Below are 13,856 nucleotides of genomic sequence, written 5' to 3'. Positions count from 1 at the left end.
TGTGGTTTTGTTAATACTTTATAGCCATTATTTGTTCCATAGCAGACTATATTTTGTTTATCCATTCATCTGTTGATGGACATTTGGGTTGCTTCCACCTCTTGGCTATTATGAATGATGCTCCTATGAGCATTAATGTGCAAATATCTCTTCAAGACCCTACTCTCAATTCTTTTGGGTATTTACCCAGAATTGGGATTTCTGGATCATGTAGTTCTGTTATTAAGTTTTAGAGGACCTTCCAAACTGATTTTCATAGTGGTTACACCATTTTACAATCCAACAGTGCACATGGGCTCTAATTTCTTTGCATCCTTGCTAATACTAGTTATTTTGTTTTGTTTTTTGAGAGTAGCCATTCTAATGGCTATGAGGTGACATCTTGTGATTTTGATTTGCATTTCAGTGATTAGTGAACTTCATATTCTTGTTGGCCTTATGTAAATCATCTTTGGCGTAAGGTCTATACAAGACCTTTGCCTATTTAAAAAAAAAAATTGTATTGAGCCCAGCCAGTGTTGTTCAGTGGTTAAGCGTCGATCAATGAACCAGGAGGTCACAGTTACATTCCTCATCAGGGCACATGCCCAAATTTCAGGCTCAATCTCCAGTAAGGGGCATGTAGGAGGCAACTGATTAATCATTCTCATCATTGATGTTTCTATCTCTCCCTCACCTTTCCTCTCTGAAATCAATAAAATTATATTTTTAAAAAAACAAAAAATTCCCTACAAACTAAAGCCCTGGACCAGGTGGCTTCACAGGTGAATTTTGCCAAAACCAGATAATGACTAGAAAGAAAAAAAATTGGCCAATATCCCTGATGAACATAGATGGTGAATTCCTCAACAAAATATTAGCAAACTGGATCCAGCAATATGTTGAAAAGATCATACACCATGATCACTTGGGATTTATTCCAGGGATGCAAGGTTGGTACAATATCCATAGCATTTTTGCTGTTATGTTGGGAAGACACTAATTTTCAAGTTTCATTTTAACTGGTAATATAATTGATGTCTTCAAATTTGTTTGGAAAAAAAATAAATAGCATTTCCTTCTGAAAAGAAATAATTCATTTTCTTTAGTAAATCTATAGTGCTATATTTATGTAGGAAATTAGGGCAGAAATATGCATCAGTATATTAGATATATTTTCAGTAATATAAGAAGATTTTCAGTAACATCATTTTGTGTTCCTCCAACATAAATGTAGCTCAATAGTGGAAGGCAGAAAACTAATTATGAAGTCTCTTCTAAGTCCAGGCTAGGCCTGAAGCCAACAGGTAGGGAGTCCATGTCTAAAATGTTTTTTAAAAAATTTATATATATTTAAATGTGGGAATAGGACAAATGCTTCTTTTCAAAATGTGACAGAATATGATGTTATTTCTAATAGGGAGATATAACAACTGCATTTTGGGAAACTAGTGAATGTGTGTATAATAAGGCTGCATCTCTGGTGACTCTTCCTTTTATTAACCCAGGATTTCATCCAAAGAAAATTTGAGGCTGAACAGATGTGGCCTTCTAAAAATACAAAGTGATCAGCTGAAAACTGTCACCATCATCTGCATCTGCAGTTATGACAATTGAAGAGATGACAAGGTAAAAACCACATGTATTTGAAGTTAATTGACCCTAGACCAATTTGTCTTCTGTCAGTACAGTAGGAACCCTCTTGACTGGGACCTTTAATTGTTTGGTTAATCCAAAAAGTCACTAAAGCAGGAATCATAAAAAATAAATAGCCCTGTCTGGTGTGGCTCAGTTAGTTGGAATGTCATACTGTGCCTGAATGGTCACAGGTTTGATTCCTGGAAGAGTATGTACTAAAGTGTTAATAGTGGTGGTCCGAACAGTGACTTTTCCTTTGAGCATTTCTGTGTTTTAAAATATCTACAGTGAACATTTATTAGTTTCATTACCACAGGGAAAAAAAAAACAATTTTTAAAATAAAGACACAATTATTATAAGCATTGGATATATATATTAGGCCAAATTTATTGTATACCTTCCAGTTGTATTAGTCTTATAGTGTTGCCATAACAAAATGCCACCCAGCAGGCAGCTTAAACAATAACTTATTTTCTCACAGTTCTGAAGTCGTAAGACTCTAGGTGTCATCCGGTTAGGTTTCCCCAGAGACCTCGCCTTGGCTTGTAGACGGCCCACCTTCTCACTGTACCCTTACATGGTCTTTCCTCTCTGCCTGTGCATCCCTGGTGACTCTTCTTTTTATACGGACATCAGTCATGTTGGATTAAGGCCCCCACCCCTGATTTTATTTACCCTTAATTATCTCTTTAAATGCCACACCTCCAAATACAGTCGCAGTGGGAATTAAGGCTTCAGCATTTGGAAGCAGACACAATTCGGTCCTTAACACCACCAACTGCTAGCTACCCTAAAACAAGAATTTCCAACTCTGATTCGCACATGGAATTAAATTCAATGTGGAGAGACTTTAACAGCAAATATGTGGGAGGAAGAAAATTTTCTGCACCCTTATAGGTTCTTGCAGCAGTTTTAATCAAATCAACATGAAACAGATAAGAGCAGATAATCAAATTTAATCACATGTGTACATATGAGAACTCCACATACATGAGAGGTTCAGAGATAGGAAGTTAAAATGAGGCATACATGACATTCTGAGCTAAGGTTGAGGAGTAAGGGAAGGCCATGGAGGCTTCAGAGGGAGGGAAGTCTTTGCAGGATGAAAAGAAAATCAGATGTTCAGTGCTTTGACATTTGTTCTGCCCAATTATAGAAAGGTCATAAAAAGTTATTTCTTTCCATGATGTGTACAGCGATGACTGACATTTCTTTGTCAAAAATGTCTTAAAGTGGGAGAACATATGCAAGGTTTCTGATTGCAGAATTAAGTGGAGATGGTAAAGATTGTTAACTGACCCAAGACAGCTTGTAACAACACTTTCTGGGAACTTTGTGGCTTTTCTCCTTTGTTATTAATATTAATTTCTATATTAATTCTAACAAAATTAAATATCCTGTCAAAGATTTTTTTAAGATATTCTTTGTGTTTACTTTGTAGATCTATCCGTTTACTTGAAACATTAAAATGGTGAGAAATATATTTAAAAACAAAACACCAAAAATGTATCTCTGATGATAACTCTTATTATGGGCAAGGCCCCAAATTTAAATTCCTTAAGGGAGAGATAAAAGTTTCCCATGAGCTTTAGGGTCTCAATTGCCCTCAGCTCAAAATAATACATTTCGGAAGTGGCGCATCTTGGCCAGGCCTATTCTGAACTTAAGGTCATTGGAAAGTTAACAACAGTTACATGGGTAATTTAAGGAGTAAGGAGGGAAAGGGGCTATATTGCCTAAATAAGTACTTGATTTTTCTTGATCCATTTTACATTTGCTTTCTCCATGTGCTGTAATTATAGAAACCTGGTATTTTCTAGTGTTAGATGTATCTGCAGCATGAACCACTCTGCTGCACGTTAGATCACGTTAGTTAGTGCTAGGGCCCAACCCCATTTACAAGGTATCTGATGAAAGGTGAGATGTGGCAGTTCCACCATAATGCCATTTTTCTCCAAAGAGATCCATTTAAGTGGCTGTCCATGTCCCAATAGTTTAACCTGAAATTAAAACACACACAAGTGTCTCCAGGTGTATCTGTGACTTGTGCACTTCATTGAGAAGGGTGGTTAATATTCCTTAAAAGCATTGTAGACAGAAGATTCATTTTTTACTTTTATTTAGTAGTTCACAAATTATAATTAAAAATTAGACTTCAACTCCATCTTCTTTTTGGCCTAAACAACCATAAGCATTAAAATGAAATATGAAAATATGATGCAAGGAGAAGCATATGGACAATTCACCTCCAAGAAAATAGTTGATTTCTTTAAAATAAGATATAAAATATGTCAAAATGAACTCAATACCAGACTTAGTGGTTATAGCTATTAGATTAACCTTTAATTTTCTCCAAAGTATTTTATGAACTTAATATGGTAGGCCTAAGACTTCTTTCTTTTATTCTAATGTATTCTGGTTGGGATGTCAGGGGAAGAATACAAATTCCAGTTCTATGAAAAGAATCATTTTGGATGCATACGGCGAACTGAACAACATAAAATGACTGTGAAGAAGAATATTTTACCTTGATGTGAATGGAGATAATATACCTGCTTTTTAAGTTTAGTTTTCTGGGAAATGGAAAAAATTTTTCAAAGCTTCTGACCAAATATTGCCATTAATGAAGCTTATTTTAAAATTACTCTTATGAGTAAATCAGAAGAGCACATATAAGGATCTCCTTAAAGTTAAAGGTTATCTTTTTATCAGGATATTCTAGTCAACAATTTAAAGGAACAATAAAGATAAAATTCCCTCTTACCTCTGTTGACCCCAGAGTAGCTTTGGGTTGGCCAAGAAACAGCTGTCCTGATGTGGGCCATTTGAGAAACATGGCATAGACCAAGTTTTCTTTAGGTTTCGATGTGTACCTGGTTAAAAGGAGAGAAAAGCATAGTAATATTTTTCATTATTTATAGGTCAGGTCTGAATTTTTTACAGAGATACTTCCATTTGGTAAGCATTTACCAGAGGGAAGTAACTCTCACAGCGAGGCAGGGAGAGCAGGACCGCCTCAGGCAGGTGACAATGGTAAGAGCCAGATATGGGGCTGCATAGGCCTTAACCAATGCCTTTGCTTTTTATTTATTTTTATTTTTTTAAAGATAAGTTTTTATTTATTTTAGAGAGAGGAAGGGAATAGGAGGGAAAGATGGAAACATCAATGAATTAAGTGGAGATGGTAAAGATTGAGAGAGAATCATTGATTGACTGCCTCCTGCATAACCCCTACTGGGGATTGAGCCTGCAACCCAGGCATGTGCTCTGACCGGCAATCGAACCATGACCTCCTGGTTCATGGTTCATGGCTCAAACCCTGAGCCACACTGGCCAGGCTTATCTTTACTTATTTAAAGAAAATTTGTTGGAATAACTGTTAATGATTGTGAAGTCCCAGATCATAGTCAAATATGAGTACAGAAAAAAATTCCACAACCAGATTTAAACTGGTTCTGTGAAATGAAGGCTCGGTACTGAGTTCTCATTATGGCTCCTCACAGACCCAAAGTTCTAAAATTCTACAACCAGGTGCTTCTGTCTGCATTGCCTTAGTTTATTTTCTTCAGTGAGCTTACAATTTTTTTAAGTCACAATTTAAGTGAAATCCAAGAACAGTTAGTCTAATCTTTTAATTTATATTTGATCAGCTATACTCACTTTGGTAGCAACACAAGGTGAATTTTTAGAGCTCTACTAATACTACTCTTATGTATATATAAAATCCCACATTAGAAACCATCACATATGCAGATTCTGATTCATGTTCTCATTGGCCCACAGAACCTTCCAAATCTCAGATAGGAACCTAAGGCAAGGCTTTCAAAGAAAAATACAGTAAAAAGGAAAATTATTAACTTAAGATAATTAAGTTTAAAGAGACTTAAGGCTTAGATTTACTTGGATACTATGAACAAGTTACAATTATTTTAATAACTTAACTAGTGCTATTATTGGAGCTGATTTTTAATATTTTGTCATGCCCTTTGGCACTTCTTGCTGGCTAATTTGATGTGATACGACATCTGCAAGTGTTAGAATTTACTTAACTGACTAAACAGAAGTCTCTCTTTTGGATTAACCATTCAAGGTTTTTCAATTTTCTAAATGGCTTATAATTTTTTATAAGAGTTAAGTACTTTTCACCAAAATTTGTCCACTATTAGGAGGTATCTAGAGATAATTTGAGCTCAATTTGCTAAACAGTAAGTGTTCAAAAACATGCTTCCCCTTCCTTCTCTTCGTAGAAAATAAAGTTTAGAAAGTGTTTTGTATAGAAAGGCATTCAACCAATTTCCTTTTTTATACTATTTTTCTCTTTATATCTCTGAGAAAATTTAAGTGCCTTCTTCTATCAGATAGCACTGGTAATAAAAATAACTTACCACACATCTGGGGTGACAGTATCATTCTGGGATCTCCAAGCGTTGGTTTCATAAATGGCTTCTCCATTGACTTTTAGCCAGGTCCCCATTTGCCTTAATCGCTCCTCAAAAATTGGAGAAATGGTGCCATCCTTAGTGGGCCCAATATTCATCAAAAAATTTCCTCCACATGAAACTGTTTCTACAAGTTGCTAAAAAAAAAAAAATTAAGAATACATATAGTTTTTAGAGAGATAAAGCAATTCCATCACAAATGTATTAATATGTTGTATTTATGGGTTTACATAGGAATATCTAATCACTATCTAGGAGAACAAGCATGGAAGACAGAACAGTGCCCTGTATGTATAAGCCACTGAGCTATACAAACAAAAAATGATTCTCACACACCCACACTATTAAGAATATTACAATAATTACTAGACATTTCACTGTACCTTTACCAATTCTTCAATTGTAAGATAGTCACGGATTCCTGCATTCCTCCTATAGCCCCAGGAAAACTTGTCTATTGTCATGCAGTTTTCCCATTTGTGTGGTAGAAGATGTCCTGGGTTATACCGGTCACGGCAGGTATAGTAACCACCATGCTTACAGATGCTACCATCTTCCCAACGGTCATTGGTGACTACTGTGTCCCGAACTGGGCTGGAATGAAAAACATAATTTTTAAAAACAAAAAGTAAAAATTTTCAACACAAGAAGAAATGTCACTGAAAAGAGGTCTGTCTGAAAGAGGTCCACTCCTAAAAATGCACTCTAGTGTAATACAATATAAAGCTCATGGTTTTGAAGTTAAAGGGACCTGGGCTGACTGCAGTCCTGTCTCTGTCACTTTCTAAGCTTCCTATCCTACATCAAGGTACCTAATTCCTCTGAGTAAACAAGTTCTTCAGCTCTCATTAGAATAGAAAAATTTATATAAAACACCTACTCCAGTGCCCAGCACATACAGCACAAATAAGAATGTTATACTACTTTTTGACGCTTCCCCCCCAATATTGTGAATGATACCCAAAACTGAATTCACAATGAAGACATTCTTCTCACAACTGACTGAATCATCTCATCTCTTTCCCATACAATTGTGCCTAGTACTGAAACATTTCAAGCAAGTCAACTTGCAATCATGAAATTCACTGTAGGGTACCTGATGAAACTGCTGTTCCAAATAGCAAGGCCTATCCAGAGTATTTGTATGTTGGCCCAGGGAACAAAACAGAACACTCCCTGTCTTCATAACACAGTACCAAGTACCAAGTACCTTCTGGTTACAAATATAAATTTGTTCCATCTAGTTTAAGCCTAATAGCAGAGCTTGGTCAGAACTCCCTGTTTCAATGGGACAGGCTAGAAGATGCTAGAAAGCAATGGGAAAGAACAGGAAGAGGTGAGAACGATGAAGGGAAAAGGGAGACAGACAAGGGTAAACCAGAAATAGTCCTGGGTAAATAGAGTTGTCCCAGAACAGGAGATAAAAAAGGGGACCCACAAAATTAATGTCTTCAAAATTATGCATTCTGTGATTTTTGGTCTGTCTGCAAAATCAGACTTTTGAATTGCATTTGACTCCTGATTTGTAACTCTTGATTTGTAATTCTTGATTATTTTGAGTAAATATTGATATATCTAATAAAAATTATTTATAACGATTTCCTTCCCCATACCATACCAGTACATGAGCCTGAAAGGAAATATTTCAAGAAGCAAGGGAATGAAATGTTATGCATGTATTAGGAACATTTAAGGTCGCTACAGCAGTCCAACAGCATACACACCTTTCATTGTACAGCCAAGCTAAGAAACCTGTGCTGTTCCAGTAGTAATCGGGTGCTGTTCCATCGCCATCTGCCCACAGGACCTCCGGCCGGTACTTGTTCACCAACTCGTAGAGTTCGGGCTGCATCTTAGAAACTGGAAACTGTCGCTTCTGGAAGGAGCTGGATTTATCATCAAGGAAGAGCGGATGAAACCACTCAAAAAGGGAATAGTAGAGTCCAAAACGCAGGTCAGTCCTGCTCCGAATGGCTTCCTCCAGTTCCTTGACGATGTCCCTCTTGGGCCCCTCATCTACAGCATTCCAGTTCCACGAGTGCTGGGAGCCCCACAAAGTGAAGCCTGCACAATTAGGTTAACAACCTGTGTCAGTAGGTCCACTTTATTGTATTTTAGGTAAATCTCTACCTATGCAATGCAAAAACATATCTGGTTCTGCATATGGCATATAAATAACTGCTTCTACAAACAACTGTTATGGCAATTTTTTCATGATATATATCCTGCTTTTATATGAGCAACAAATGAGAATTTAAAGAAGGTAAACTGAAGTTTTTAAAAGTAACTCTCACCTGGCTGGCGTGGCTCAGAGGTTAAGCCTTGACCTATGAAACAGGAGGTCACGGTTCGATTCCCAGTCAAGGTCTCATGCTTGGACTGTGGGCTCCATCCCCAGTATGGGGCATGCAAAAGGCAGCTGATCAATAATTCTCTCTCATCATTGATGTTTCTATCTCTATCCCTCCCCCTCTCCCTTCCTCTCTGAAATCAATAAAAACATTATTTAAAAAAACAAAAAAATAAAAGTAACTCTCAGGGTACTGACAAGATCTGTAGAGTCTAATCTGTCTTCTGTATTTTCCCTCATAGAATATATGCTCCTTGAGGGATGGCACCATGTCTGCCCTGTTTCCTGTTATAGTCCCCGCCAGCAGAAGCACTGGGTTTAACACGACATCAGCAATCAACATTAGGAGGTCACAGCTAAGATTAAAGTAGATTCCCCAGTTTTAGGGTTATTTTATTATGGTGTGATTCTTAGAACGCTGATGATCCTTGTGTAGCAGCAAATCTTTTCACGAGGGGGTGGAGTGGGGGTGAGTAGGACTCTAGTCTGTACTTTAAAATACTCCACCCACCATTTGTAATCTCATCCTACTCTAAAGTCGTTAGTTTAGATGTTGCTTCTTAATTTACCTACAAGTGAAGTATCTACCAAATAGGTCCTTCCATGCTGTCTGGAAGGTGCAGTGTGGATATGTTAAATCCTGATTCAGAATGTTTCAACTTGTCAGGCCCTAAGGTCAAGCAATGCTGAAACCACATGGGCCTCCAGCTCAGTGTCACCACTGTACGCTCACACAGTGGTCTTCCTGCCTGACAAGCCCAGCAGGATCTGTTTCATGAGCAATGAAAATATCTGACAGCATGGGTCCTAGAAAGTTTAGAAATGTGAGCTTCATCATCTATCCTCACAGTATGACTAAGAGGGGTTTTGTCTGTTGGTTTAATAAGCTCACTATGCAACACCTTGTCCTTACAGGTCGGAGAAGTTCTAGGAGCAAGAAAATCAACACATTCACTAGCAAATACACATCATAAGTATTCATCCAATGGGAAAAACATCTATAGGAAAAAATCATTAAGCCACTAGAATTCGGGCAAAGAGGAAAATATTCTAAGATAATTCCAGATTTGTGGTTTTAGTTCTTCCCTCCTACTCCCCTCCTACCCCTGAAGGAAGCATTGGGACAAGATTTCTTATACCAAGGCAAAGATGATCTTACAGAGGAAATTGCCAAGTGAATTAACATTAAGTTGAGCAATAACAATTTATTGATGCTTCCTTGGTCTTATAAATACTTGAATGTTGAATGATAATGGGTGGAAATTATCCTATTAATGTAGGCCCACTTTGATGATTAATTTTATGTGTCAATTTGACTGGGCCATAGGGTACCCAGGTATTTGGTTAAACACTATTCTTGGTATAGTGTCTATGAGGGTATTTCTGCATGAAATTTACATCTGAATAGATAAACTGAGGAATAAAGCAGATTGCCCTCCAATGTTGTGGGCCTCATCCAATCTGTTGAAGGCCAAAATAGAATAAACAACTGAGTTAGAATTCTTTCTCTGCTTATCTTTTCTTTTCTTTTTTTAATATATTTTATTGATTTTTCACAGAGAGGAAGAGAGAGGGATAGAGAGTTAGAAACATGGATGAGAGAATCATTGATCAGCTGCCCCTTGCACACCCCCTACTGGAGATGTGCCCGCAACCATGGTACATGCCCTTGACCAGAATCGAATCCGGGACCTTTCAGTCCACAGGCTGACGCTCTATCCACTGAGCCAAACCGGTTTCGGCTCTGCTTGTCTTTGAGCTGAGATATTGGACTTCTCCACCTTTGGACCCAGCTTGAAAAAGAACCTACATCATTAGCTCTCCTGGTTTTCAAAGCCTTCAGACTCAGGCTGGAAATACACCATCAGCTCCTGGGTCTGGACCACCCAGCCTCCATAATTGTGTGAGTCAATTTCTTATAATAAGTCTTTCTATATCTATTATACTTCCTATTGGTTCTGTTTCTCCAGAGAACCCTGACTAATACACCACTGTGTTTCTTTGAGATATTCTTCCATTTCTGATATTTCTGGGCACCATTATAGTTCCATAATCCTTTTTCTTTCAGGTAATCTGTGTCATTTTCATCACAAGCAAACTGTCCACCATTTGGACATGTAAGAGTTGGCCAAAGGCACAGCCGTGTGTGTCAATAATGACACAAGTCTACAGCGGCCTTACCCCCAGAATGCATTACAGAGGTGAAATGAAAGGAAAGAGCAGAATTCCAATTATAAACTTTGGCCTGCCACCCACATCCCATTTCAAATAGCTTTAATCAAATTTTGGAAATATTGCTAAATATGCCTATAACAAAAATGTGATCTCCTCTCCCACCCTCCTCCATTATGTGGACAGTATGATCTTTCAGCATGCCTAACTCTTAATTGGTGGGACATGCGGTCCCTTAAGTTATAAGCAAATGTCAGGAACCACTTATGGTTGATCCCAAGAGAATACTCTGGTTTTGTGTAGATTACCTTGCTTTAGTTTCTGCTTCCAAATGAACTACTTTACATTTCATAACCATCGTCCTTTGCAAATGTTGCAGTTACTTACCCTCATGATGTTTGGAAGTTAAGACAACATATTTGGCACCAGAAGCCTGAAAAATATCTGCCCACTGGTTCGCATCAAAAAACTTTGCTGTAAATAGTGGTCCAAAATCTTCATATTTGAAATCAGGAGGGTAATTATTTTTCATAAAGTCCACATATGCTTTTTTTTTTTGCTTTTGCCAATACCACCTAAACGGATGAACAGGAACAGCACATAAAACATATAAACATTTGAAATGACCAGGCCAGCTCCTTTTACTAATTCTCCCTCACTCAAATATTACCCAGATTCACTTGTTCACTTCCCCACTAGTTTGACATTTCCTTAAAGAAAGTTTATGTACAGATAAACCAAAATTTCCCTCATTTTTCATCTATCCCTCTGTGAAGTCTGCTCAACTCATAAACTAGAACATTTAGACAACCCAACCATGCACTTGCTATTAATCTCCACTTTTAAATAGCAACATGTACGGTAGTATATATCTTTGTAACGTGAGGAAAGCTTCAAAGGGCAAACCAAGTGCCTAAAACATAACATGGATCTATTTTATTCACTAGCAGAGAACAAGTGGGGGAGTAGGCAACAGTAAAATTAAGAAGATGCTGCTATTTTCATCTATTGACTCAATTTTCAAGGGTTCCTTGTTATTTGCATTTATTCTGAGCAATGGGGCCTAAACTTCCTAAGCAAGGCTTCATGAGAAAAACTGTATCAAAAACAATTTTACATTCTAGACAGATGTAACAGTAACGGTCCTTCTGAAACATACTCAAGCCCCATCTCTGACCCATCTTCACTTTTCCCACCACCACCAGTCAGATACATAATTTTTCAGCTTCCACTGCAGCTTGGACATAGACACGTGAGCCATGCTAGTCAATGGAATGTAAGGGGATGCCAACTTGGAAGATTCTGGGAAATTAATAAGAAAAACTGGCCTTCCTGCCTTTGAACAAGGTTATGTCAAGTTATGGCCAGCTACCATCATGAGACCATGAAGGAACAAGTCAAGAGGCTGAGGATAACAGAAAGCGTCCGTCTTTGACTTCATCAATGAGCCAACTACTTCCAACAAGTCCCTGCTATCTCACATTTTATTTGGGTTTTCTATGCCTTGTAGTGAAAGTATCCTAATTGATCCACAACACATTTGTACCTTTTAAACTGAACTACAGAAGAAAGACGGGGACACTCAGAAAGTTGAACAAGTATAAGGATTTCTCCTATTTCCTCCTAGTACAGTCTAATTTGAACCAGCATTCTCTATATTGTCTAGAGAATTTCAAATTTCATCCACACAGACAAGAAAAGAGGCACTTGAACATTCTATCATTTATATTTGGTTTTGCATTGCCTATAAGGACAGCCAGATATACTCATTGGTACTGTTGACTGCCCACAAGTCAAACCTTTAAGTGCAGACAGTAACTGCAGTCACCGGAGGAAAAGTCAATGCTTACCCAGGCCGAGCAGAAAGCTTACACAATCAATCAGACGTTTCACACCCGGAAATTCTAACGCAGATATCCCACTGGGAGACGAAATCGCAAGCGGCGGCTGGAGGCCGGGGACAGACAGACAGAGGGCCCGAGGAGACACGAGGGAGGCGCACTCACCAGAACCATTCGCTGCCGAAGCTGGGCACGGAGAACACGCCCCAGTGGATGAAGACGCCGAACTTGGCCTGGTCGAACCAGGCGGGCAGCGGCCGGGCGTCCAGGGACTCCCAGGTGGGGTCGAAGCGCGGGGCGCCGCGGGCGGGAAGGGGCGCGGGCAGCAGCAGCAGCAGCAGCAGCAGCAGGCGGAGCGCGAGCCCCACGCCCACCCGCACCCCCATCGCAGGCAGAGCCAGGGCCGGCCTGTTGCCTCCGCTGCGTCCCTCCCGCTCGCCCCCGGCCTCCCCTAGCGCCGGCTGAGCAGGCTCCGCCTCCTGTCACCTGACCGAACTGCCCGGGAGCCTGGTCGCCCCGCTGGGTCCGGACCGTGGTGGTGGCCGCGGGCGCTGGGGCGGGCGCTGGGGCGGGCGAGGACTGCACTGCTCCGTGGCACAACCTGGGAGCTTCACCCCCCCGCCAGCCCGCCCTGTGCCTGCCGAGCTAAGGCTCCCCTCCCGATCAGTCTATCCGTGTTGGGGGCGAGAATGAATCGGGTTTGGGACCCTATGGGGAGGAACTCTCCTCCAGCTGCTAGACGATTACAGAAACCTCCCTGGTGGGCGAGGGGACCGATATGCCAGGAATCATGCTTAGATCCGGGAGCCTGGGTCTGCACCGGGTGACACTCCAACACTCCCATTCAGGGCGGGGGCCTCGGGATGTGCATTTCACACCAAGCGCTGGTTGCCCTGCTGGTTCCGGCGCCAGCTTCTGAGCGGAAAGGCGTCAGAAACGCAGGCGGGCGAAGGCGGTGGTGACAGGTAGAGGCACCTGTTAGTGGCACAGCTCACAGACGCCCCGGGGTGCTACCTGACAGCCCCCTGAGCCCGCCTCGATTCTTGTCATCTCCTATAAATGAATGTATACAACAGGCCCTGATTGCGTTGTGAGGAAGCCAATTTTGTTAAGGCAATTAATGCATGCACCTTTATTGAGGAAGCAAGGCAAGCAAATCTACACATCTGGCTTATAAGCCACAGGCGGGCTCTCAGCTCATCAGAAGAGTGAGTTGGGTGGGGGTTAGAGATGTTATGTACCCTCCCGTCTATAGAATTCCTCTGCTGACTGTTTTGGTACAGATTAATTCCTTTTATTTTGTTGTGGCCTTCCCAGATTTCATGAGAAGCACTTGGCAATTTTTTCCTGCCAAGTTTCAAGACAGCTGCCTTCTCTGCTTAGGGAGTAAGATTGCCCTTTTTTCACTTTCCCCTCCCCCGCCTCCTTTCCTGCAT

At 40.1% G+C, this 13,856-nt stretch overlaps 1 protein-coding gene across 1 annotated transcript; it reads right to left on the bottom strand.

The window, feature by feature from the left end:
- Window positions 1-2,516: 2,516 nt before the first annotated feature.
- Window positions 2,517-13,035, bottom strand: FUCA2 (alpha-L-fucosidase 2). The gene is made up of 7 exons (XM_084889328.1): window positions 12,586-13,035; window positions 10,967-11,154; window positions 7,782-8,121; window positions 6,441-6,651; window positions 6,004-6,194; window positions 4,383-4,491; window positions 2,517-3,618 (listed from the first exon to the last, which is right to left on the bottom strand). Exons 1-7 carry the CDS (start codon window positions 12,804-12,806, stop codon window positions 3,478-3,480), a joined length of 1,401 nt encoding a protein of 466 aa, XP_084745454.1. The 5' UTR covers window positions 12,807-13,035; the 3' UTR covers window positions 2,517-3,477.
- Between the last annotated feature and the right edge of the window lie 821 nt (window positions 13,036-13,856).

The sequence above is a fragment of the Pipistrellus hanaki genome (assembly GCF_964339955.1).
Source record: "Pipistrellus hanaki genome assembly, chromosome: 7".
NCBI classification, from domain to species: Eukaryota; Metazoa; Chordata; class Mammalia; order Chiroptera; family Vespertilionidae; genus Pipistrellus; species Pipistrellus hanaki.
Note: the sequence above shows the minus strand (reverse complement) of the source record. Positions and strands in the feature narration are given on the sequence as shown.